Here is a 24,397-nt window from a genome sequence, read left to right as displayed (position 1 = left end):
GCATATCCAAATTTTCATCCCACTGGCGATGGTCTTGATGATGATAAATAGTAAGTGCAATCTTGATATTTTTATTCACTCTTTCTACCAGGTTTGGGCAAGGATAATGCGGGCTGGTGTTAATGTGGCAAATTCCCCAACGAAAACACATGTTCCCAAATATTTGACTATTGAAATAGGCCGCATTGTCAGAAACCACATTCTCAGGTGCTCCAAAAATTTGCCATATTCTTTGCGTAAGAGCCTTGACAATTCTCGCCGCTTTCATGTCAGATAAAGGTAAAAAAAAATTAAATTTAGTGAAACCATCCACAATAATCAAAAGACAATTATTTCCCTCTCGAGATCGAGGCAAAGGACCAAAAATATCTATGAAAACCTTCTCCCAGGGACGCGTGGGCAGAGAAACGGAGTATTTACCCAATTTCGAATTTACGGTTTGTTTACTTAACAGGCAACTTTCACACGTGTTAACATGATTTTGCACATCTCTTTTCATATCCGCCCAATAGACTTCATCTCTCAATTTATGATATGTCTTGTCCACTCCTCCATGACCCCCAAACGCACTATCGTGATAATATTTTAGCACCATAGGCCGTAAGAGCTTAGGAATATAAAGTCTTTTCTCTTTCCCACTTTGTTGATAATATAATCTATGCTTCACTAACACGAAATTCTTATTTTTGCCCTGCAGTAAATCCCGCATTATATTTTGCCCTTCCAAATCTTGTTCTAACACCTCCTCTACTTTGTTGAATAGTTCTGGCTCCACAGTAAAACGCCCACACCTGATTACTTCACTCTCGTCTTCCAAATCCTGTTCACCGCCTTCCTCCTCAAACATCCGCGAAAGGGCATCCGCGACCACATTGTCCTTTCCCTTTACATGAATTATTTTGAACCTAAACCTAGTGAGCCTCATTACCCACCGCCCTATTTTCCCTAGTTGTCTCGGATGCGAAAACAACCAGGTCAAAGCCTGATTATCCGTGTAAAGGTCAAATTCGTCATGCTCTAGATAAGTGTCAAAACGTTCCAAAGCATACACGCAAGCAAGGACTTCCTTTTCATATGTGCTATAACCTTTTTCATGTCTATTAAGTGTTCTTCCAGCAAACATAATGGGTTGTAGACCCTTGCCAAAATCTTGCAAGAGAACCGCGCCTAACGCGACACTCGAAGCGTCAACCTGCACTACAAATCGCCTCTGGAAATCTGGTAACGCTAACACCGGTGGGTGGGAAATGGCTTTTTTCAAACCGAGAAAAGCGGCCTCCTCTACCTCACCCCAATTAAAAATAACCCCTTTTTTCTTAAATTATTTAAAGGGTAGCACAAATCCGCATAGTTCTCAATAAAGCGGCTAAAATAGCCCATCATGCCCAAAAATCTCATGATGCCTTTTACATTACGAGGTCTCGCGAAATTTACAATGGCCTCAATTTTGTCAGGGTCCATTACAATTTTTCCTTCCCCAACAATGAAACCCAGGAACCGAATTTTCTTTCTGGCCCAACAAACTTTTTCAGGATTGACTGTTAACCATGCACCTCGTAATTTTTGCAAAACCCCTTCCACATGTTCCAAGTGTTCCTCGAAAGAATTAGAAAATATACAAATGTCATCCAGAAAACTAATGACATTTTTAAATTGATATTCTTTCAGAATGTAAGATAAGATACGCGATAAGCATTGTGAGCCAAAATTTACCCCGAAAGGCACTCTTTTCCATTGGTACTGTCCCCACGGGGTAACAAAAGCCGTGAACTTCTTGCTACTCTCCTCCAACATGCATTGGTGAAAAGCAGCATTAAGGTCTAACACCGTAAAATATTTCGCTTGCCCCAAATATTGCAGCACAGTTTCCACCTTGGGCAGCGGGAAACCATCTAGTTTTATGCGATCATTCAAGATTCGGTAGTCCAAGACTAAGCGATACTTCCCCGGTGTTTTTTTTTTTACTAAAAAGGCGGGTGAAGCGTACTCTGAACTCGCTTCTTCTATAACATTTTGCTTAAGTAAATCATCTATGATTTCCCGAAAAACTAGCATTTTGGGAGGAGCACATTGATAGGGCACACACCTCACCGGACGTTGATCAATTAATTCAATCCGGTACGGCATCAATTCACATTTTCCCACCTTTTCCGTAATTACATCGGGATAACGAAAACAAATATCCCTGATTTCGTCCTTCTGTTTTTCTGTTAAGTGTTCCTCCACCCCCTTTAAACCTCCGCAACAAACTTCAAATTTATTCTTGGGTGCCTCAAGACTAATTTTGACTTTTTTATCAAACGCGAAGCATAACCTCCTATTCTTACAATCCACTATAGCTCCCGTGCCCTTTAAGAAATCCCATCCTAAAATCAATTCTTCGAGTAGTCCAGGCATTACCCAAAAATCACGTGTCCAGGCAAAATTTCCTATTTTAAAGTGCAAACGTACTTTCAAGGAGATTTTCCGGCTTTTCCCGTCAGCCAAATGTACCTCAAACCCTGGCTCCGTTTTTAAATTTTTTTTTAGTTCGGGATGTCTCGTTATTAACCTACTCAAAAACGCCTGCTGTACAAATGAATTGCTAGCCCCGGTATCAATTAAACCCGAGACTATCTCCTCATAAAAACTTATCCTGACACACATATTACTTCTAGCTTTCAATACCGCCAGACGATGCTTATTTTCAAAACGAAACCAGCTAACCCTTTTTTTTTGTAAACAATTGCGAGACAAATGCCCCCACTTGCCACAAAACCCACACACTCGTCTAACGTTATTCCCCTGACCTTTACTCTGCTTCTTCTCTGCGCATTTAGCGATGAGATGGCTCTCACTGCCACATGCATAGCACTTCTTTCTAATTTTATATTTATTACTTTGATCATATGCTGAAATTTCGGACTTTACACCCACCTTATCAACTTCACTGCACCTATCCACTCTCGTGACATTCAAGTCCGCTTCCCCATTTATCCCCACGCTACTTTCACCCTCTTTTAAAATGTTTGATTTTTCCTCCTCTTCGCATAAATCGGAAACCCAACACACATTATCCACCTCCACCGCCCAATTACTAATATCGAACAAGTTGGTGGGCCTCTCCACAAAGCTACACTCCCTCCTAATGTGGGGATGCAAGTTTTCTAAGACTAACCGTATCCACTCCATTTCCCTCATTTGGACATTAAGGGCCGAACCATGGTCCAAAATGTCATGTACATAACTCAAAGTTTTTTCCCCTTTTCTTTGAAAACGACGGGTTTTCTCTATTATAAGTTCCTCTCTAACTCTACAAGGACATAAATTTTCCCATAACGCCTCCTTGCAATCAACCCAGGACATATGACTCTTATAACGCGCAATGAGTATATCGTAAGCTAAGCCTGTGCAACGCGAAGCAACAGCTAAAATTAAATCGCTCTCATTGGAAAAATAATTTGCGTTAGCTAGCTTGTCCACGGCCATGCAAAACTCTAATATATCCTCTACATTTGCTGACTGCAGTTTCGGAACGTTTTCTAGTGATCGCAAAGCAAACTTATTTTTTAGAAAATTTGTACTAAGCGAGCCAGACCCACTCGCTTCAGCCTGTTCCATTTGCCACGAAACTCTTTCTCCTTTCAAATGCGCCACAAACTTTTGTCTTAAAACATCTATGCTTTCGTCCGCACTGTGCTCGACTGACGCAGCTTTTAAATTAGTCATAATCTCCTCTTTATGTAATTTATATATCCAAGCCAATGCCATACTGGTGATATAAAAAATCAAAAAGTATCTTAAACACCGAAAACTACCGCGTCTGCGACTCTGACTAGCAGAGTAGCGCAGTTTTGAGGCCTTACTTAAGGCGCTCGAATTTAAAGTCGGGAGCCGCAGAAGGGTATACCAACTAAATGCAGTGAGAAGTACGGTCCCTAGGCAAAAAAGAATGACCTGGATAATAATTGAAAACATCACTGCCTGTTTACTATTTAATATTCCTGCTTGGCATCGGCTTGGTACATTAAAATACAGAACCATTTACACAAAACTGCAGAAGATCTAGATCTCGCATTAAAGAAAAGGACATCTAATGTAATCACATATTATAAACACTATATTACGGGTAATTTTACAAACATTTAGAAAGGTTAAGTTTTTCCTTAACAGGTCCGTTGATTACACTCCTGGATGACGTAATAGTCTATAAAAGTTATTTAGGCACAATTCCCAATATTTTGGTCTAACCGGACTCTCGTTTCGACGTAATTATGCGAGTCTCACATCCCGCACCACAGCAACGTGATAAGTCTGGCTTGCAGTTTACGTAAATTCTCACGTAGCGTAAAAAGGAGAAGTAGAGTTTATTTCGCCACATTACGATTCAAGAAACTAGCAAGATAATGAATTTGAGTTTATGATCAGTCAAGTCTCTCTGCTCATAGCTTTTCCTTAAAAAACCAACCCGGTGCCCGGTTGTTAATAGCGGTTGCGTCGAGGCTTACTTGTAGTTGCGCAGCATGGTGGACGATAACCCGGGCTGGGCACTGGTCGATGCGTAGGTGAATGGAACAGCCTTTCCATTTTAGCAGCGGCGCAACACGCCTGCACCCGACGAGCCGAAGTCGACTCCACCAGCCGCCAGCACCGTCTCCCCGCTCGCCAGCCGCAGACCGTCGCAGGTTAACGCGTCACCATGACGTCATAAGGCTTCGCGCGCCGCGCGGTGTTGGCTCGCGGAAACACACACAAGCGCAGCGCCGTGAATGTCCGTAATGCTTATGTTTTAATCAATCTTCAGGACGAAAATGAACCAAGTGCCAAACAATCTATCATAACATATGATATAATTAATTACCAAATTAAAAGGAGGCGTGGCAAACGCCTCACTGTGTTATTATTTTAAGGAAAGGACGATGATAGGAAAAGTAGGAAACGAATGGGAGTGTTTCAAGTTTAATGTGCCTCTAAAAAGTCAAATATATGGTTGTTCCAATTGAGTGGAAGAGAGATAGATGCGGCGCAAGCGTACAATGAGCGTAACGGGACACATCGTAACGGGGCAATGTGCGTAACGGGACACTTTTTCGTGCGTGCAGCCGGCGTTCATCGATTTATTAGACGTTGTCACGTCAAAAAAAAACACTTGGTTGCATTATACACGTGTTTTTAAAACTGTTGAAACAATGCAAATGTAGAAGACAGAGTTAATGTCCACACAGTAGCGCACTGAAGAAAGGGCCGGCATGTTGTGTACTTGCTTTGCCACGAGATGCGTCTCTATAAGACGAGGACATATGAGTGACAGGCGTCACGTAATTCGCCTCCCGCCACGTGACAGGTGTCACTTACAGTATAAATAAAACTCGCCATTAGGGAAATACAATTATAGTTCTGCTTTTAAGTGATTTTCAGAATGTCTGTCGTAGTGTGTATTTGTAAGGCGACTCATTACGCCATGAGACATTCGCTTGTTTAACTTTAATTGTATAAGTTTTTTAAACCCTGGGCAAAGGTCTAATAAGGTTACTTACTGTTCATAGAGACTTAACTTTTTTTTCCTGTAATTAATACACGTCAACTTTGTTCTCAAGGTCACTCACTGCGAACTACCATCGCTACAGAAATCCCCAAAAGATGTCTGTGCTCTAGTTTCAGCACCGTTAACGTGTCAATCTACGTTAATTTACAATTCTGTCATAAATGCATTAAAAAAAACCAGCTGTTGCCGCCTTCCGCTTCATAACCCCCCCCCCCCCCCCCCCTGACCCGGTAAGTTCGCTGTTAATAAGTTTGTAACATATTAAAAATGCACTTGTACTAATAAAGTGTTACCATCGGTACAGAAAAATATTAAAAATTTACTTGAAAATATTTTACTATAGGTTGACAAAAAAACATGTTTACGAAATCTATTTTTTTCCTTGTTAGCTAAATCTGCAATTGCTCCAACTAAATGATATATAAGTAGGTTATAAAGGTAAAAAAATTAATATCCCTAAAGTACAATTTTAATATTACAAAAATAAAATAGGAAACGAAAAATCCGACTGTAGAAATTATAATATCAAGATAAAATGTTGCAAGTAAACCGAAACCCCAAATCAGGAATTTTTTTTCGAGTAAGAAATACTGGGCGCCATGGAAATGTCACATCCAGGTCTAACAAAGAAGACTGGCCGAGCGCCTGCGCCACACGCTACTCTGCAGTACACCGCTGTGGTGCAGGTTGCTCCCGCACAGGGGCACCCCGCCAAGCGGGTCGCCGGCGTCTGGCGCCGTCTGGCCAAGCGACGCGCCAATCAGAGAGAACAAGGCCTGCCAACTCTCGCTCAAAAAAAAAAAAACAACTTTCTGTCTCCTAAGGATGGTGGCCATTTCACTGATCCCATTAAACACAAGCTTATTATATAATTACAACGTTTCGTATCTTTTTTTTTTTACTTTCAAAAGCATAAATAGTCTAAGGCTCGTTCTTTTCTTTCGAGTAGGTCATGATGTCATGTACTTGTCAATAGAATTAAGGGGTTATCCTCTTAATATTTTCCCGTGGCCATTTGTCACTGGTCAATAAGTTTTCACACGAGATATTTACTTAAAGTTAACATCGAGGTCACGCAAGTGTCCTTATTGATCGACTTTTTGCCGCTATTAGATTATTTTTAATTGATATCTGTTGGGAAATTTTAAAACATAACAAAAAACGCAAACAAGATATCGTGATAAATTTTCAGTAAAAGCCCTCAAATACAGTAACGACAAAGACATGAAATAATTAGAGACCGAAAAAATTCGCGGATTCATTTCACGACAGCCTGAAATTCAAATAGTTATGCCTTAGTGCTGCCTCTACTATTGGCTCACAACTCACCTGGATGACTCTGGGCCAGTGAGAAACACTCAACCGAAGCTGTGTCGAATCACAGGCCGCTACGTTGGGACACCTTCACAAGACAGCAGCCAATGAGAGGGTGGCATTTGACCGAGTGTACGCAGAACTATAAAGTTCATCCTAGAGGTCATGGAACCCGCGGTCCCTAGCAATAATCCATTTGACGTGACACCGAGTCACAAGTCCTCGCAGACTGGAAGGGAAGTTATCAAGGCGAAATGTTACATCACCGGCGTAAAACTATGCACGAACATAAATTCTGTGTCCACGTGGTTTGAGCCTCACTGGCAGATTATATGCAAAATGTATGCAATGAAAATAATTTTTTTCATTTTGTGAAAGTTAAACCATTTTAAAAGTCTTATAAGTTCATATGTGACTATTGTAAACATAAAATCATGACCTGAAATGGACGACACCTCCTTAAGCCTCTGTGTGCTACCAGTCGTGGAGAAACTTTACTGTAAATATACTTTAAAAATTTGGTGTTTCAGAAGTATGACAGTTCACACTTCGATAGTCCACTGGAACTATAACACCAAATAAAAATAAAATGGTGGTTCAATATCGGTGGTACACTATCGTAACAAACCACAATTATTTCTGTTGTCAGACTTATTCGTTAACAACCCCCATATTTTTGGACGTGACGTCTAATAAAACGATGAACGCCGGCTGCACGCACGAAAAAGTGTCCCGTTACGCACTTTGCTCCGTTACGCTGTGTCCCGTTCCGCTGTGTCCCGTTACGCTCATTGTTCCGTTACGCTGTGTTCCGTTACGCTGTCGGCGAGTGCAGTAATAATAGGTTATGTTACAACTGACTAAAAAATATGGTGATTCATATAATTGATGATGGATATTTGATTACAGTTTATTTATATAAAAACTTGTTCATAATTATATTTAAACTTTAAAGCTAAACGCCAGTTTTTAAAATTAATTACAAGTCATCTACATGTGAACTGTTTCGTCGACTGTTTATAAAGTGAAGTGAAAAGTTAATGTGGTTTTCATTGCTTATTACAACAACAATTCCGGCAATAAAGGTTAATTATTCTTGCATTTTAAAAATCTGATTACTAGTATAATTTCAAGTATTTATTCTTTTATTATTAAAATAAAAATGATTTAATTTTATTCATAAATGTATGCAATCATTTCAACAATGTTTTGTTATGACGTCACGTTAAACTATCGTCCGTATACCGACTTTACAGACAACCAATTTTTTTCCTTCAAAAATGAGTCATCACCTTGAATCTGCCGGCTGTAAGGCAGGTTCATTTGGATAACGTCTGGAACGCCTGAACTGTAACGGACACAAAATTCCGCAGTGTTCCGTGCATCGGGACCGTTAGCTGTCTCTTCCCGGCCAATGACATCGCAGAATTATTGATTCCCTTACACGTGACTCGGTACTCACTAAATCGTGGATTGCCACTGGTCTCCAAAGCTGACAGTTCAACTGTGGTCCAATCAGAGAAGCGGATTTCAAAAAATATTTTTTTTTTTTCAGGCAATTGCTGTTATTTCTTGTTTTAATGCGAAATTCCCCTTTTAACTGCATCTTCATGGTAAATCAAACACGAAATATTTTCAGTCCCAGACCCCTATGAGTGACCTTAATCGCCGGAAGAGTAACCTTGTCTCGGGTTATACCATTTTTTGTAATCCCAGACCTGCAGTTAAAACCAAGATCGCCCAAAACATTCATAAATGTGTGTAAGACAAATAAATTTTAAAAAGATTCCAACTCCCTCCTGGGCCACTACTCCCCCTAATATAGGAAAAAGACTGTGTCGAGGGGAAGACAGAAGGTCCGAGCGCTAGAATTTTCCCGGTATGTCGTGGCCACGATCGCCGAGCTGTAGGAACGTAGTTACTTCATATCAAATAAAAGGATCTGAAAGTTAGGTAAAGGTCTCCTCTTCCTGAGTAACATGAAGGCAAATAACGCAATTACTAGGGCCATGAACATTTAGTGAAAAGATCCCGAGAGTAGCTAAAAGTTAAAACAATGCAGCATCGTCTGTGTTTCGTGATTGGGTGAGTTACTTTGAGGTGCACGTCGATTGTCACAACAACCAAACACACTAATTCAGTGTGGATGCAAACTCGTCCTTAGTGGCTCGTGCAAACAAGGCAACGACTTCTCTCGCAGACGGCCGCCAATCACAAGGAAGAAATAGCTGGTGTGGGTATACCTTGTTGCAGTCTAGTAGGCGTTCAGATTTTTTCGCGAAAATTTCCTGCCCCTAGCAATTAGTAGTCTCGGGTGTTACTTCCCTGATCCTTGTTAGCGAGTGAGTTTCAGAGCAGCTTCCAGACTAGCGCTGGGAGTATCTCCAGTCTCTCTGCTACGGAACGGCCGAGTTTCTCAGAACACCGACCTCGAGCAGGCGAGCTGTACAGGGTGAGTCTGATTCCAACCGACCCACGACTTTTAACTCCATTGTGCACAGCCAATGGGGAGTCAGCTTGTCTGCCATTGGCTGAGCAAGATGTAGTCCATTCTCTGATAAATACCCTCATTTTTCCAGCCCCTACTCAGTCGCACCTGTGTTCTCGTACCATGTACCATATGCGTCTCTGCCTGAGGACGGGAGCATATAGCAGTTCCCGAAACGTCGCTTGTTTCTGTGTTAGAAAACTGTTGTGTTTGTTTCGTCTTTTCGTTTTGTCGTGTTTTTGTCTCGTTTTGACTTTTGTGCTGAACTTTTTTGGGTTCAATATTTTTGTGCTGTCATAATTTGTGGTTTTTTTTCGATTCTCTTTTGTTTTTTTGGAAAACTAATGTGTTTGTTTCGTCTATTGGTTTTGCTGCGTTTTGTCTCGTTTCAACTGTTGTGGTGAATTTTTTTGGGTTCGGTATTTTCGTGCTGTCATCATTTGTGGTTTTTTTTTTTCGTTCTGTTAGTCCATTTTTCTTGGTTTTTCTTTGTTTGTTGACCATATTCCTGTTGTGGAGTATTGTGTAGTGTTAAATCCTGACAACAGCAATTTTTTGCTTAATGTGTTTTTGTCATTTGTGTTTTTTTTTTTTGTAGTTTTCTTCTACAGACATACATGTGCTTAGCAAAGGCGTATGTCCAAAAGCTTACATCAAGCCACGACTTGCGGTCTAATGGCTTCCCAAGGCTTCTGCACGCCTTTCGAGTTGAGGCTGGAAAACAATACTCATTTTAAACAATACAGAACGCATTGAACACAGTACACTGAGAATTTTGGTTATGTTTAATTGGATGAAGTTATACAACCATCACGAATTTCGTAGCTATAGAAAAATGATTTCAATGAAACAATAGGGAGTAGTAACACGTCACAAAAGTATGTGGAACATAAAAGCATTATTCCTAATCATTAGAGACAGGAAAAATTCGCATTTTCAATGACCTGTAGAATATACTCCATGATCCTCTATGCACTCGGGAAAATTACATCTGCTCATTAGCTACTGACTCATGACATCTGTTAACTGGGACGCTAGTGTTTCGATACTTCTTTTGTTTAAGGTTTTTCATTGGCCCTGTATCATTAAGATAAACTGTGGCCCAATCACTGATGCAGTAAAAAGGCAAACTTTTTTGAATTCTAGACTATCACGAAATGAATCCGCGAATTTTTCAGGTCTCTACTAATCATTTCAAAACAATTATTTTGCTAAAGCAAAAAAAAAAGGGTCGACGAACTTAACTCAATTATAAATAACACATACGCTCAGTGTTCAATCCAAAATACCTTTTTTTCAATTATTTACAATAAAAAAAGTTGTTCAGACCCGACTTCAAAGACGTATATCATCCATGGAAAGCATTTTAAACCTTAAGTCGCGAGTGAGTGTGTGTGTGTAGATATATATAATGTGTATGTGTGTTTTCAACTCGTTTTGTGTTGATGAACCTGCAGGTGAAGTTAGTCGGTCGACTTCAGCCTCACCCTGTATCAGCCAGGGCGGTACTTGGTGAGTTGGCAAGACTGGGGCAAGAGTGTTGTAACTGCGAGACGCGCGGACAGATCCGGCCGGCGTCTCAACTCTGGCGCCAGTCCGCAGAGAGAGAGAGAGAGAGAGAGAGAGCTGCTGAAGACAACAAGCCAGGGAAACTCCATGCGCCACTCCACCACAGCCACGCAGCCACACAGAGGGGTCTAATTAAGTTCAGCCAGCGAGGACTGTAACTCGCGCGCAAGGCTCTTCATTCGTTTACATCAAAGGCATAACTTACAACACAGGAACGCAACAGCGCTATTCCTTAAATACAATATTTAAGTCCTCGCATTATGCATGAGGGATCTGTTGTGGGCGAAAGTTAAGGGAACTTATACGAAAATAAAAACCGTGAAACCTTTGTTATAAAAACTCTGTTAATACAAAAAAAACATTAATACAAAGAGTTGTTGTAAGTTTTTGGACATACGCCATTGCAATGCCAAGCAATGGCGTATGTCCAAAAACTTACATCAAGGCATGCACTCCCATTGCATAAATCTTTCAAAGATAAATACAAAGAGTTTTCTGAGTCCCAAGAAATATGGTGGTAATTGTAACGTCAAGCAGTTTAATTAGTAGGCCTGTTTATTATATGGTTATTATGGAACACAAAATGATTTTTGTCCTACGGGAAAACCTTTAAACGAATTAAAGAATTGTTGATAAAAACAACAACAAAACGACGAGAAATATTTGTCTAATATTAAATTTAATAATATGATTTTTGGTTCATTGTTGGATGAGAAAAAATTACTTAGAAATTTAATATTCAACCAAAGAGATAGCATATCTGCTTGTAATATGTGAAACTGATACAGTCCAATCTCATAAATCCTGTTCAGACTTTTACAAGATAAAAGATATTTTTTTACCACAGGTGTACTAAACCTTAAATTGTATTTAACAATTCTTGGAACAGAAAACTGTAAAAAAAAAATAATTTGCAAGTTCTTTCAAGCACTTTCCATTTTTTTAATATTCATGTTAGAAGTAGGCCTAACCAAGAAAATATATTTATAACGTTATTTTAATTTTGTTAAATTTTTAATTTACAACTATACCAACGACCCACCCAGGCTTCACACGGAAGAACAATTATTATCTGAAATTTATTGGCTAATGTAACTAAAACGATTAATTAAATATGGATTAGATTATGTCGATCAAAATACCTTCGCAAGTCTCGCTACAGAAGTAAACCATATTATTTTGTTGAGTAATTTTTAAATATGTCGTATCTTCTACGATATTAATTTAATGTAGGCCTAAGTTCAATTTTAATCAGAATTAAATATTTAAGGTAAATAACATATTTAATTGGATTAGCATTAACACTTATGTCGACCGAAATACCTTCGCAAATAACTAATTATTTTAGAACCAATTCTGAAAGATAAATATGATTACTATGGGTCACCGTTAGAAGAGAGACATATGCTATCACGGACTTTTCTGTAGGCCTTTACCAGACATACAATTCTGTAGCACATTAATTTGGTGTATAAGTCAGTATAAGCCACGTAAACGCCCCAAAAGCATCTTTTTACTACTTAATTGCAAAAATTGAGATTTCTCTACTATAACTTAATATTGAATGTATTATGCACATAAAGCTTCCGGAAGAATCTCTAAATGATGGTGAAAACCACATCAAATCCCTTGTGGAGTTTATAATTAGAATGCGAACAGTGAATTTGTTTTATACTATTTAGAGAACCTAACACTGCCATATTTAAATTCTTACATAATTTATTATAAATTTTAAAAAAACTATGGTTACTTCAGGTTTGTGTCAATGAGGCTGGAACCTCACTCAAGAACCTATAATAGCTGGGCCTTAAGCTCAGTATCTCCGGGTTTTAAGTATTGTGAACATTAAGCAGACGTCTGTACAACAAAAATAGCTTTTTTACAATGCAAATTCTTGACTTGTAATACGCGATGTTACAGAAGATTACCTGGAACATACTTCACATAATTTCTCATCACTAACATGGCCGGCCATTTCGGTCTCTCATTTACTACCAGCACGACGTAACAAAATTTATCTTTATTTTAAAGGTTTGATGTAACGTCTCATTCACAACGATGTCATTTCTTCGACATTTTCCTGGAGTGATTCGGGAAACCATATTGTTGCGATCGGGTTCGTAGAAGGATAGCCCAATTAAAAGATTTTACTACCACACAGTTTTATTTATTGCCATTATTTACATCACTAACAAATAATCTTCTAAAATGCCTAGTAATTAATTACACTTAAAACTGTTGCTTCCCCAGTCGCTCAGTTCTTACACACCGCACACCTCGCTGGGCCGCACCCCTCGTGGACCTCCGTCGCAGGACTCCGTCGCCGCCGTCGCACCTCCCTACGCCGGGGATCCCACTCGACGCCTCGCTCGGAACTTCGCTCGAAACTCCGCCGCGGGAGAACTCCCGACTGAACTGAACTGACTCCCTGCCCTGCAACCTTCGTCCAAGGACTTCGCCGCTCTGCCGCACCCGCGGCACTATCGCCCCGGAAGCTGCGCCGCGGGAAAACTCCCACCTCCCAGCTGAACTCACCCGGAGGCCGGCGTCCCGGGCTTATATTTCACAGGTGCCACTTCTAGAATTCACGAGCGCGGCTGGGGCCAGTCGCGTCATTCCGCGCCGACCCGACGCGAGAAATCTCTAGACACGCGTCGGCAGCTGCCAGGTGGCTCGCGGAACTCCCCAGCTGTCAGGTGTCAAGTGTCGGGTTATCGGCGCCGCGCGGGGAGCGGAGTGAAAGAAGGAGGGGGGAAAGCGGCGACCCTTGTAATCTACATACGCGCGCGGCACGTCTCACGTTGCGGCGGCCACATGATGTCAGCCAGCTTGCACCTGCACACCGCAGTTCTGCTTACGTTTCGTAACAATATAAATTATGATTGGAACAGAATTCGGACTCCGAATGCGAGCCCAGTATTTCGCCGATGCGACAGTAAACGTCATGTTCAAATACCGACGTCCTCAGCACATTCCAATGAGAAGCCGGTTCTCGGAACGAGGACTTCTGGGTTCGAGTCCCGGAAAAGGCCAGCTGGGAGTATGCATGGTGTAAATTCGTTGCAAAAAGTATGTCGAAGTCAATAGAACTATCATAAAAAATTAATGTAAATGGTTGGCTCGGTGGTAAATTTTACCCGCAAGCCAAACATTTTTAAAATTGAAAATTTTAATAACAAACCGTATATATATATAACGCGTAATTCTAGAATACGTAAACTACGGGTATTTGTTTATTTTTAAAAACTGAACCTCTACAACATCAACTAACATTAGCAGGTATGTAGTTTTTCAAATTGTATAAAGTACCCCTTGCCCTACAGAGCTTTGGAAAAGCCAAAATATTCCAATTTCAATAATATTTTTTCCACGTAAACACTTACCATCACAGTTTCAACTTCAAAGCCCGGCGTAGTGATGGAGGCAGGAAGCGAGACCAGCGCTACAGTGACGGCAACGCCATTTCCCTCGTGCAAAAACCCGTCGCAAAAAAAAAAAATTATAGCTGGATCAAACATGGCACCTCAATCACTTGCTAATATGTATCCTGCTGACCCCACTTAATGACGGTTTTTTAACATTATCTCTATCTTATTTTCATGTCATATTTATATACACACATACAGTAAAGAAAGTACTTTGAAGCGAAATGCCTCGATAAATTCTCTCGCTCTCTCTCTTTCTCTCTCTCTCTCTCTCTCTCTCTCTCTCTCTCTTTCTCTCTCTCTCTCTCTCGAAAATGAAAAGCCCTCATTTCCACGGCAACAAAGCGACATCGAGGGAAAAGTTAATGGAGCGCAAAGTAATACAATAAGCTGCGCACGAGGGATTTCTTGTTTTTGTTTTGCCATTCTTAATGGGCGAGACAAAAGTTTGCGCTCTGAGCACAGCATACCGGCACGAGCAATACAGTTCCCAGAGAGTCGCGAACAAAATAATAACGACCGACCTACTAAAACGATTCTTTTGAGTATAAATATCTGTAGAAATGAAACCCTTGTCGAGTATACATTGAAAGGCTTATTATTTTTAAAAAAATACCTTTGGTTACGTTTCTTGGGCAGTTGTTGATAGTTCACAACTTCAATCACTAACGAATCGAAGTGCTCGAAGTACATCTAGATAACCCATCAACTTTTTTTTAAATTTATTTAGCGATGATTTTGTATTCATTAAAAATGTACATCGATAAATACACCAACATGAAATGGCATACCATCAGGCAAATTTTGAAGTTGGCGAGCCAAAATAAAAATGTATACTTAGAGACTGTAATCAAATCAATTACATTAAAAAGTTTTTTTAAGTTTTTGATGTGAAACTTCCTTAAAACCTGTAGAGTAAGAGAAGGCGATTATATATCAGAAAGTAACGACAATTTCAGCGCTCAGAAATAAGGCGACTGATAATGAAACAAAGGAAAGGTGAATATTGAGCGCCCCACTCCTCATTTTTGGACAAGCATTAGTGAGAAACATTATGGTGCTGCATTTTTCGTTACGATGGAACCAACCAAAAGATTTCTCTTCAGAAATTGCATTAATAAACAATTGTAAACATTGTATACACATCTCGCACAGCATCAGTGTGTGTTTTTTAGTAATTTAAAACGTTTTTTACTTGGTATCATTTAAGAGAATCACTGAATATTTCACAATTTTCTTAGGTTATGCTTTCTACCCGCGTCGAAGGAGAAGATTCCGCCTACGTTTCGGCCGACTTTCAGTCACCATCTTCTTCGACGCGGCTAGAACTCAAAAGCCAGGCAACTTTAGACAATGGCCGCGGAAGCCCACGATCCTTATTATTGAATATTCCGTTTGCTCGATGGAGTCGATTATTAAGTGTGAAGTTTCACTGTTAACGCGCGTGGCGATATTGCGCCCATTTTATTTATCATTTTAAACCATCTAACATTTTCCGAACGTAATAAAAACCAAAGATAGCCACTGTTGTCCAATTACATATTTGCCGGCACAAGGTTTTATTTCACAGAGCAAAAAATAAAAAAAATAAAAAAAAGTGTATCGAAGTGTTTCGAGGGTTCTGTCGCCTTAAAAAGAATTAGGCCTCACGAAATTCGTATTTTAAATACTAAGTCAAAAAACTTAGTACAGCCTTTGAATATATATACTGTATAGAAGTCGCGAGTGGATAGGATTTACTCTACGTTTTTCAGAAGCGTATGATGAGCAGCTTGGGAACTTCACCGCTGCAGTGCGCTGCCGTAACGCCCTGTATCGTCTTAGTTGTTATTTACACATTAGAGCGCAGCGCTGTCGCCCGCTGTCATTCCCCGCACCCCTCATCCATAATTCACTGCAGCTCAACGTCGTTCAACGGGAGGGGGAAAGGGTGTTTGAAGAGTTCGACACTTGTCCGCTAGGGACCACCACAAGTCGATGCCCTAGAGATGGTGGCGATTGCGGCGGTGAATTAACCAACTACCTCAAACCCGTATTAGAAATTTTAACCTGGGCTGGCGACTTCTATACAGTATATATATTCAAAGGTACAGCTTCGGTATTAAATGTTACGACTTGACGTGGTATAGGAACTCGCTTTCGGCCCGTGTTAATGTTAAAATTCGCGGATTGTTGTTATCATGACACGTGAAGCTGCTCCTGATAAAAAAAAAAAAAACATTTAGGGACATCTTACCGAAGTAGGTAGATTTCGAGTTCACGTGTCTTTGGAACTTTCTGGAACATTTAAAAAAAAAACTTAATCTAGATACGAAACATCTTATGTGTTACAATATTCCAAAAGGATCGATTAAACATGTTCTCGTATTTCATAAAGCAAAAAGGTTTCCAATGTACTCCATTCGATAGTATATGCAAGGCAACGAGGCAGACCAGCTTTCCGGCGGGTGGGGCGCGGTCCATCAGGTTCACACGCCTATTCTGATTAGCAGCGGCGCCTAGCCACAACCCTTCCCCTGCCTCAGTACTTTCTCTGCGGCCCAGGAGGGTTCGGCGTGTTCCCAGAGCCGCGCCTGCGTGAAGTGGCGTAAATAGGATGCCGTTGTTCTGGGAGCTTCGGGTGTCTGGTTGAATCTGATGACGTAACACTTCAAAGGGAGGCTGAGGGGCGTGTAAACGTCGACGCCAGATTCCGAAGCAGTGGAGTGAAGAGGGAGAGTGATCCCTCGGTGAGAGATGTCAGACGACGAGCTACGAACTTCGTGTGCGGAGACTGGTGCATCGAGACTGTGTTGTGTGAGTGGTGCGAGGCAGTGTGGAGTGTAAACTGTGGACAAAATGTGTGATTAATTTGTAGACAGACATTTCCAGTGTTGTAATTGAATCAAATGTAAGTATTAGTAATAAATTACTATTATATTAATGGGGCTATCCTTTTCAACCAGTTTTCCCAATAGTAGCCATTATTTAAAAAAGATTTATGAATAATATAGGAATTAAAACTACATTTTCTACTCTTTGCAATAATGTTTCATCTTATCGAAAAATGTTTCAGACAAAAGTTAGGAACAATATAAAGAAGAATTAAAAACAAATTGAACATTTTCGATAGTGTGCCTACTTAGGGAGTAGATTTTTTGTTGTCCTTCCAAACCTGTTATTTTCCACCTTTCATAATTATAATTGGGCGTAGGAAAAGTCATTAGTGTTTTACACTTAGGAGTCGTAATAACGTAAATCGGATGCAATATCTATCATACAGCTTTTTTTATTTAAAAAAAAAAACACAATTATTGCTTCTTTTTTTCGAATTTGCCTACCGACTCGACCGAAATTTTTCATTTATTTTATTTTATTTGTTTGGAAGTGATTTGTTCAAAATTACAGCATTACAGCATTATCCTGTCTATAAAAATGTTATACATATATGTATATACACACACAAACGTTTGCGATTGCGATGGTTTTGAGTTCTAGGGATTCCAGATTGTAAAATGTTGGTAAATGATAAGCTTTAAAGTAAACCTACAGATACAAAAGCACCATCGCATATTTTGTAGAATATCGTTTATTCACCAGACGAGCCATCTCTGGAATGACATGCCAGACTCCCTACGAAATAGCACATCTGACGCAGTACATATTTCATAAAGTTATTCATAAAATGAGATAAACTAACTTTAAAATAGAGTTTAGGTATTTTAAAAAGTAATTATGCTGACATTTTATTTTATAGTCTATACACTGCGTATTCCTGTAATCTTTCTAAGTTATAAATTTATGCAGAATGCTGTAAATTAAAATTTCTGCGCTAAATATAATTGTATTTTTTTTTAATAATTGTAAACCGTATTGTGCTGTATTTTGCTTTATTCTAAATGAATAAATAAAATGTAAATGTAGTATCCATTACTCACAAATGGAACTACAGCAATAAGATGGCGAGGTGTAAAGAGTTCAAGAGTCCAGTGAAACCTTGCGCGGGCGAGCAGAACAAAAAGGTCAACCCGGCGGAACTTTCACTCGACGCAGATGTTTCGCTCTGACGCAACGACTCGAGAAGTAGACAGGAGCTTCGAATGCTACACATCTGGATTGCAACGATTCTGAACTGTTCACTGACAACCATTGCGCTAAGTTGGCTTTCAAACCTCCCGCATCAATTAGAGAGGTTAGACTCTCCAGATTTCGTTTCAAGAGCAATCACACCGTTAGAAAGAAAGGTAAATTTACGGACATTTCAACAAATAATTCACCTCGAATAAACGTAGAGCTCTTCGTAATTTCAGATGACTGCATCTCTGTGGAAACTACGGCGTATTTCAACTTCCGAATTCTGTTTTTCCGTATAAACAAGGTAAATTAGCTTGTAGAAAAAAATTGTTTGTCTGTAAAGTAGATTTACGGACGATAGTTTAACGTGACAACGTCATAACAAAACATTGATGAAATGATTGCATACTTTATGAATAAAATTGAATCATTTTTATTTTAATAATAAAAGAATAAATACTTGAAATTATACTAGTAATCATATTTTTTAAATGCAAGAATAATAAACCCTTATTGCCGAAATTATTGTTGTAATACGCAATGAAAACCACATTAACTTTTCACTTCACTTTATAAACAGTCGAGTGGAAGAGAGATATATGCGGCGCAAGCATACAATGAGCGTAACGGGACACTTTTTCGTGCGTGCAGCCGGCGTTCAACGATTTATTAGACGTTGTCACGTCAAAAATGCGTTTTTTCATGGGTCTAATTCTGTTTTTGATCTTTATTTTCTTTTTCAATACTAATTAATATGTAACTTGTAAGTTCATGTTCAATGCAAGTAAAATACGGGCCCGTAAATTTATGAAGTTCCCTGAAAAATTTGTAACCAGCGTTCGTCGTAAATTTAAGGTCAACATATTTAACAAAGCTCGTGAAAGGGGCCGAAAACGTGGTTGCCGATTCTCTTTCTCGTGTGTTCAACCCAGACATGTTCCTCGTAGATGATCTTGTTCCAGACGCTGCTGTTGTTTCCCCAGAATCGTCTCTGTTCACTTGAGGAGCGGCCGAGCATAACGGCTCGTGTGTGGCATGTCCGGGCATGCCCGCCCCGTGCCTGCAGCGAGTGTGCTGTCTGTTGAGGCAACAGTCACGTTTTGCCCTTCGCAGCATAGTGTCTTTTAATGACCATTAAGTACGAGGAGTACGAAATATGCCAATGGTCATGTCAAGCAAGAGTGCTACAAGCAACTAGTGGCAAAAGGAACGTTAAGCAAGAGCGCTACGAACAGCTAGTGACAAAAGGCATGTCAAACAAGAGCGCTACCAACAGCTAGTGACAAAAGGCATGTCAAACAAGAGCGCTACCAACAGCTAGTGACAAAAGGCATGTCAAACAAGAGCGCTACCAACGGCTAGTGACAAAAGGCATGTCGAGCAAGAGCGCTACGAACAGCTAGTGATAAAAATCATGTTTAGCAAGAGCGCTACGAACAGCTAGTGACAAAAAGCATGTTTAGCGAGAGCACTACAAACAGTTAGTGACAAAAGGCATGTCAAACAAGAGCGCTACGAACAGCTAGTGACAAAAGGCATGTCAAGCAAGAGTGCTAAGAACAGCTAGTGACAAAAGGTAGAGCAGTTTTTCATTGTACTTGATTGCTTCTCTCATACGATATAATTTGAGGAGACCATGAGTACGTTTCTTCATTCATGCGTACGTAATTGTACCAGTCTTTTGGGTACACTTGCAGTTCATCAACTCAATACATTTTCCCCACGAAGTGTTTCTACGCGTGCACACTCAACCACATCGCCAGGTGGACTGGCAGACAAAGCTGTAGGTATGTGACAGCCGGGACTGTCTCGATCCAGTCTCAGTCTGGGCTGAAGGCAAAACTGTCCGTGTACGGGAACTCCTAATAGAAATGTGACGTGTCAGGTTAGAAGTCAATGCTGATGGTTAGAGATACGGAATTTTCGCGCATTCATTTAGTCGCAAGCTAGAATGCAAACCTTCACACTCTCGCACTGTGTTCTTGATTGGACAGCAGTTGTTTGGACACGCCCCTCTAAGACCGAGAGCCAACGATGTCCAGCTAGGAGAGAAGTAAGCGGATCAGCTAGTGCCAATTAACAAGTATAAAACTGTTCTCACTAAGAAATCAACCAATGGATAAGCAAACATCGGTTTAACACACCTATGACTTTAAATTCTACCCTGAGGCCAGACGAATTCGCGAAATTTCCGGGTCTCTGCGTGATGGTTGTTGCGTTAACACAATTGTAACTCATTCAAGAGAAACAGGTGTCACTTCAGTTTGGTACGCACGCGCCAGTAGGTTGCCTGAGGGCGTGTGGAGGAGGTGGCTTGTTTGACGAGCTGGCGTGGCGAACGCAAGACTCACGATATTATAAAACTACCCCCCCCCCCCCTTTTCCCCCGGGGATTAATGAACAATTTGATAGATTTCAGTTGAGGCGGTACGTTACTTTTGAGGTGAGGTGTTACACAGCCGTTAAGGGAAAAAAAAGGAGCGACACATGATGAGAATGACAATGATGAAGTCCACTCGTTTAAAGTTTTCTTTATCATTTCTAATTTTACTTTATTTATGTATCCGCAACTAATTGTATAGAGTGGTGGTGTAGTAGTGCGATGGTTTGTACACATGCTGTAGTGATGTGCTGGAGTGACGGTGTGGTAGGTAGTGTTACTTTGTGACGCGGTGTAACGCTGTGGTTGTGGTGTGGCGCTGTGTCGTGGTTGTTGTGAAGGTGGTTGTGGTGGAGCATGGTGCCTCGGCATGCAGGGTCGACGCGCAGTGAAGGACCCGCTCAGGAGGGGCGGTGAGCACGGGCTGACTGGAGACTGGAGCCTGGAGACTGGAGACTGACTGGGACTGGATACTGGAGCCTGGAGACGAAACTGGAGACGAGACTGAAGACTGGAGACTGACTAGGACTGAAGACTGGAGACTGACTAGGACTGGAGACTGGAGACTGACTAGGACTGGAGACTGGGGACTGAAGGTTGGAGCCTGCCTGGAGCCTGGAGCCCGGGAACTGGGGACTGGAGGTTGGAGGCTGGAGCCTGCCGGAAGCTGCTCGCCACTCGCGCGAGAGACAACACGTGTGCCCCACGAGCCCCGCCTCCACAGCCAAACTAAAAATAGACCTCCCCCCCTTCCCCCCTTCATAAAGTACCAACTCTCTACCACCCGCTCTTCCGCCTGCCAGCCCGCAAGCCACTCGGAGACACGCACCTTCCACTTCTTCTTATGTTTGCAATAGTTACAAGCTCGAGTTGTTTATTTGAATGTGTCTCGCGACTAGACAAACACAGCTGCTGTTTCCCAAGAGAAATGACGTGTATTTACGGACGCTGCCTTTCAACAATCATTACTTTAATTTCTAGGCTTCGTTCAGTTAGAAATTAATCGTAAAAATAAGGGGGATGTCTGTAGAGTCGGTTTACGAACATTAATTTACGTCATAACGTCATAAGAAAACATTGATGAAAATTGCATTCTTTTTAATTTTCAAATATTATTTACAGTTTTTGCAAATTTAATTTAAATAATTTGTTTAAATATAATCACGAACAATTAGTTAAAAAGCCCGCCTTAACCTGTTTGATATTATAGAAGATTTTCTCGCACAGTGGTTGGCCGGTTCTTGCACGCTCGGCTCAGGCGAAACGTGAAAATTTTTCGTGCGTGCAGCCAGCGTTCATCGATTTATAAGACGTTATAATGTCAAAAAAAAAAATATCCAAATTATTTCTACGCTAACACAACCTTGTACATCAACAAAGAAAACTTTTTTTTTACAAATTTTTTCCATTCTCTATTGAAAGTCACTTTGAATTATTACACGTTGAAATAAATCATTTGACGGTCATGCATCGATATAAGAAAATGTGTAAGCAGCAGTTGGCTGGCTGGCCACACTGTAGTACAGACAGCGACAGGCTCTTCCTTTCACGACACTGCATCGGCGAGTCTCTGAGAAGGTTCCCGGCTACCTTCCGATGGCCAATCAAAATAAATGTCATCCTTAAACATGAGCTTTTCAAGGATGCCTAAGGCTATAGTGTCCCTTAAGTAGGTTGCATCCCACATTATTTGGCTTATAATATTTCGTGTTCATGCACATGGTTTTTATAACCATATTTAATTGTTAATAAAAAGTTTTTTCCCTATTAAACGAGTTTTTTTATTAATAGTTTTTATGAATTAAAAAGCAAAGATTTATGAAAGTTGTAGCATGCATAGATATCATGTGGTATAGAGATTTGTAATAATTGTTCATAAGTAAGCTTCGTCTACAATATTTCTAGTATATAATTCATTAAAATAAATCAAAATTATGTTTCCCAAAAAACTACAGAAACATGTGTTTTTTCAGGGTTTTGGGAAAAACTAATTTTTATTGATTTATGAATGGTATAATAAAAAATAGTTCGCAAATGTAGACTACATACGAACGGCTCAGCCAAAACTGTATACCACGTGATTTAATGCTCAGTACATAAAACTATCAACAAAAAACTTTGCCTGTAAGATCATGGAAATTAAAAAAAAAAAATACTCTTTTAGTAGGAAAACTTTTTAACAATTACATTTGGTTGTAAAAAAACGTGCGAAATACGAAATATTTTAAGAAAGATAATTTAGAAACTAATCTCCTTAACGGGGTATTCGGAAAAAAAACAGACGTTCAATAAAAAATTTTTTTAAATGAGATGTATATTTTCAATTTTTTGAACAAATAAATTTAAAACTCCAGTCGAGAAATGTGCAGAGAAATGGGGAGATGAAATGATATCCTAGGGCCCAACACAGGCACAGCACAGACGGGAAGGCCTAGTGCTTGACCCACCAGTGGCAGCCGTCACAGCCCACACCCAGGGGCAATGCAACCTCTGACCTCTGACGGCTGACGGCTGACGGCTGCACTCCCGCCGTCTATCGAACTGGAGCGCGACCTTGCACCGACTGACACTTCCTCCAGGCCTGCATTCAGCTTCCGCTGGCCTGGATACGAGCGATCTGCGAGGTCGGCGTGCACCTTATCATAGCTTCCGGCCTGGTACAGTGTTTCCCCATTTGATTAACCTGACACAGTGGCCCTTAAGGCCCCTCTGCACACACAATCATTCCAGCTCCCAGTGTGGACTGCTCAGCATGAACTGAGTTTGGATTGGGTTTAGACCCTCTGCACACACGATCACTCCATGTGCTCAATTCGGACCGAACAGTCCGAACCGACGGTTTGGATGATCAGTCTTGTGGTTGATGTTTGCTTAAGGATGTATCATTTCATCGGGGAATATGTACAGAAACTTTCACACGAGTGAGACACTTCTGGTGTCTCATGTTATTATGTTTAATGTTTAATTATGTTTAATTTTAATGTTAACGTAATTTTTTAGTTAATGCTTTCATATTTATTTTTATTTACGTCTTCAAAAGTCTTAGTTAAAATTAATCAAGGACTTTTATTTTCCGTGCGGCCATTTACCTCTGTTGAATGGACTTGTCCAAGTATTAAAGAGGGGGAATTAGCGGAGGGAGGTGGATGACGTCACGGGAGTGTGACGTATGCAGGAGAGAGACTGTTTGGACTCTGCGAGAGACAGAAGCTTGCTGGCATTGACCGACGACGGAACAGCTGATAGTTCCATGAATATGGGGTGTCGGTGTAGCTCCGTGCACGGGGGTATGGACGCGACCCACACGGTCGTTGTTAGCTGTTAGCCGTGGAGACTGCTACGCGGTGCCGTCACTGCCGCGGCCTTCATCAGCTGATTTTTTTTTATAATTTGGAAGGGACGGCAACGTATTTACCGTAAGCAATCTTAAACATCTCGTGAGTCGCGAGTGTTAATGCACCTCGTCCCGAAGTGCGAAGACCGCTGCCATGTGACTGTGCTACATGTGTCACCTACGCCGAGACTACAGCCCGGGTACCCGGAGGCGCTACAGTGTTGGTAAATTTCTACTACACGGCGAGAATTATTGTAAGTAAAACTTTAATTTATTATTGGTGGAAGAAGAAGGTGGTTTGGGACGGTGT

The 24,397-nt window shown here is 40.6% G+C and overlaps 1 protein-coding gene across 1 annotated transcript in view; it reads right to left on the bottom strand.

Moving 5' to 3' along the window:
• The window catches only part of LOC134539274 (uncharacterized), a 137,062-nt gene that overhangs the window by 106,354 nt on the left and 6,311 nt on the right, over positions 1-24,397 (bottom strand). Inside the window, exons 15-16 of the mRNA XM_063381096.1 lie at positions 23,959-24,071; positions 23,201-23,370 (exon numbers count right to left, since the gene is read on the bottom strand). Of these exons, the coding sequence (XP_063237166.1) occupies positions 23,201-23,370; positions 23,959-24,071 (283 nt within the window). The remainder of the gene's footprint in view (positions 1-23,200; positions 23,371-23,958; positions 24,072-24,397) is intronic.

The sequence above is a fragment of the Bacillus rossius genome, chromosome 15, assembly GCF_032445375.1.
Source record: "Bacillus rossius redtenbacheri isolate Brsri chromosome 15, Brsri_v3, whole genome shotgun sequence".
Classification (NCBI taxonomy): domain Eukaryota; kingdom Metazoa; phylum Arthropoda; class Insecta; order Phasmatodea; family Bacillidae; genus Bacillus; species Bacillus rossius.
The sequence above is the reverse complement of the archived record's forward strand: the minus strand, read 5'-3'. Positions and strand labels throughout refer to the sequence as shown.